The following is a 2,766-nucleotide window of genomic DNA, read 5'->3' on the forward strand; positions in this document are numbered from 1 at the left end:
TTATGGTTTTATTAATTGTTTTAATTAAAGGAGTCTATAAAAACTTATTAGTTTTTTATTAATTTGTAATTTATCACATTAATTTATGTTGCACGTCATTTTTAAATAAAGACAATTTGATGAAACAAAATGAGAAGATCGCTTTAAAGCACTTGTAAAAATCGATGAAAAATGTCCTGTCCTCCCAGGACAGTAAATGGTCGTAAAAGGCACGTAAAGTGAACTTATATTTGGGCAGTAACAAATGGTCTGACAGATGTTGAAACGAGTAAAACGTACATTTTTACATATAAAATTCCAAGATAACTTTAGTTCTCATCGATAATTACGACTTTGAGAAGTACGAGACAAGTCACATTTTCACAAACAAATAATAACGAAATGGCATGCAATATACCATAAATATTATCAAAACGTCACTTTTCCACGCCTACAAATTTAGCCGTTTATCGTGGTGCGGTGCTGTAACACTACTATTCTATTCTATTCTTCGTATTTGTGTGGCCCTCGCCACTGAAGATGGCGGCGACTCCGGCCAGAAACGAAACTGGAGCCTGGTGAGAGAAGAGGGGGATTACTCTCCCCCTCATCCCTCTAAGAGCGGAGCTCGTATACATGAATATCACACCTTTAGGTTGAGAGACTTTAAGTAGGCGATAATTAAGCGGCAGAGAGTGGGAGGAGGGTTCCTGAGTATATGATGCATATCGATAGGAGATAGTGGAAAGTGTTTCTTAATATAAGAACGCAGTTTAGCTGATTTACCAATACATAATCTGCAATAGAAAATTATATGATTAATATCCTGTCTGGGATCTCCACAGAAGCAAGATGGAAGGCGAAACCCCAGTTGGTTAGTGGGGAGAAGGACTCTGGATTCCACTAGCCATTTCATTCTCCAATAAATAATCTTTTCCAATATCTTATATAAGCAAGAAAGAAGTGAAATCGGTCTGACTCCCTTACCTCCCGACTTGGGGATGAGAACGATCAGGGCGCGAGTCCAGTCCTCCGGAAAAATTCCAGATTCAAAAAGACCGTTATAAATAGCAAGGAGTTCTTTCAAGTAAGCTTGAGGAAGGTTTTGAATGACCACATAGTCAATCTGGTCTAAGCCAGGGGCTGAAGTACGCTTCGTGGATTGGATGGCGTGTTGAAGTTCTTTCATTGTGATAGGCCTATCAAGATCAGAAGCAACGCCCTGATGGTGTCTTGAGTCCTCTGCAAGCATCTCATTGATTGAGGGAGTACTCAAAGTGCTGCAGGTAGGGGGGCACAATTTGTTGATTGCCAACGATTGGGCCTTCCGTAGTTCCTCAGTGGGTTGTATTGGAGGAGCGAGGCGTCTATTCTTAAAGACTTTGACCAGCTTCCAGAGGTGAGCAGAAGGCGTGTTACCAGTAAAGCTCTTGCAAAAATCCCTCCATTTATGCTTTTTAGTTTTCCTCAAAATTCTTCTGCATTCTGTTACCTCTTTTTTATAAGCTGTCCAGTTCTCTGAGCTGGAGGTTTTAAAATATTTTATGTTAGCTGCTCTGCGTTTTTCAACAGCATCTTGGCATTCTTGCGTCCACCAGGGAGGAGCGACCAGATTCCTTTCTTTAGCCGATTTGGATGCAGGGGTTCTAGAGCCTGGTGAGAATAAAGAGTATAATGTCTCAGTAATAATGGTAACCAGATTTTTATATCTATCGAGTATATCTGGGAAGGTTTGTGAGTTAATCGACGGCGGATTGGTATATAAGGAGTGGTAAAAATCTTTTACTTGTTGTGTATCGAGTTTGATTTTGTATTTAAATATCTTTTTAGGATTAATTTTGGACATAAATCGGATTAATATGGGAAAGTGATCGCTAGAGTGGGTATCCTTTCCGGTAGAGCAATCAAAGAGGGTGCTTGCAGAAGGCGTAGCGATAACCAGGTCTATAATAGATATATGCTCACTATTAGACATTTGAAGAGTGGGTTTATAATCATTGCAGATGATAAGATTGTATTGATCCAGAGCTTGTGACAACAGTCTTCCAGATCTATCCGTGGAGGAGCAACCCCAATCAATGTTGTGAGCATTGAAATCACCCATGATTATAGTATTGTTACAGATCGTTGCATAGTTGAAGAGTTGTTGGAAAAAAGATAGGGGGGTATTTGTACCCGGATGTCTGTAGATGTTGATGATAGTGAGGGTAGAATCCAAAATTTGTATGTTAATACCCATTAATTCCACTGAAAGGTGAAGGAGAGAAAAATCTAAAGTTTCATAGAATATAGATTTCTTGATAGCAATAGCTATACCGCTTTGTCCCGGCGTGTCGATATCCTTTCTAATGAAGTTATGCGTGTTAGAGAATAGGTAGGCATCTTTGGCCAATTTAGTTTCTTGAAGACACCAGATTTCATAGTTGTTATCTGGAGAATGGAACTCAGGAAGTTTGTTCTTTATACCTCTGCAGTTCCAGGATGTTATGGCAGAGTTGGTGTTATTGCGTTGAGAGTTTCTAGTTGAATTCATGTTGAGTGTTAAATGATGTATTAGTGATAGAAATGATTGAACCCTGGAGGTGTATTACGTAAACGGTCAATTTGGAGATTGAAGGGTTCTGCATAAGCCGGTTGTAAGAATTCTTGAACAGGTAGAGGAAGTTCTGGAAAAGGCCCAATGAAGTCTTGCAAATAATTAAACATGATTTTAGCGAAATTGAGGAATTGTCTGTAATTCATAGGCATCGGCTCATTCATGTCTCCTTTGGGGAACGGCTCCGGATT

The 2,766-nt window shown here is 39.4% G+C and overlaps 1 protein-coding gene across 1 annotated transcript; it reads right to left on the bottom strand.

The window, feature by feature from the left end:
- Window positions 1–966: 966 nt before the first annotated feature.
- On the bottom strand, window positions 967–2,512 carry LOC108764885 (RNA-directed DNA polymerase from mobile element jockey-like; the record flags this gene model as incomplete). The annotated part of the gene is made up of 1 exon (XM_018513285.1): window positions 967–2,512. A coding segment is annotated over exon 1 (1,546 nt), but the record flags the coding sequence as incomplete, so codon positions are not given.
- Between the last annotated feature and the right edge of the window lie 254 nt (window positions 2,513–2,766).

The sequence above is a fragment of the Trachymyrmex cornetzi genome, unplaced genomic scaffold, assembly GCF_001594075.2.
Source record: "Trachymyrmex cornetzi isolate Tcor2-1 unplaced genomic scaffold, Tcor1.1 scaffold461, whole genome shotgun sequence".
Classification (NCBI taxonomy): Eukaryota; Metazoa; Arthropoda; class Insecta; order Hymenoptera; family Formicidae; genus Trachymyrmex; species Trachymyrmex cornetzi.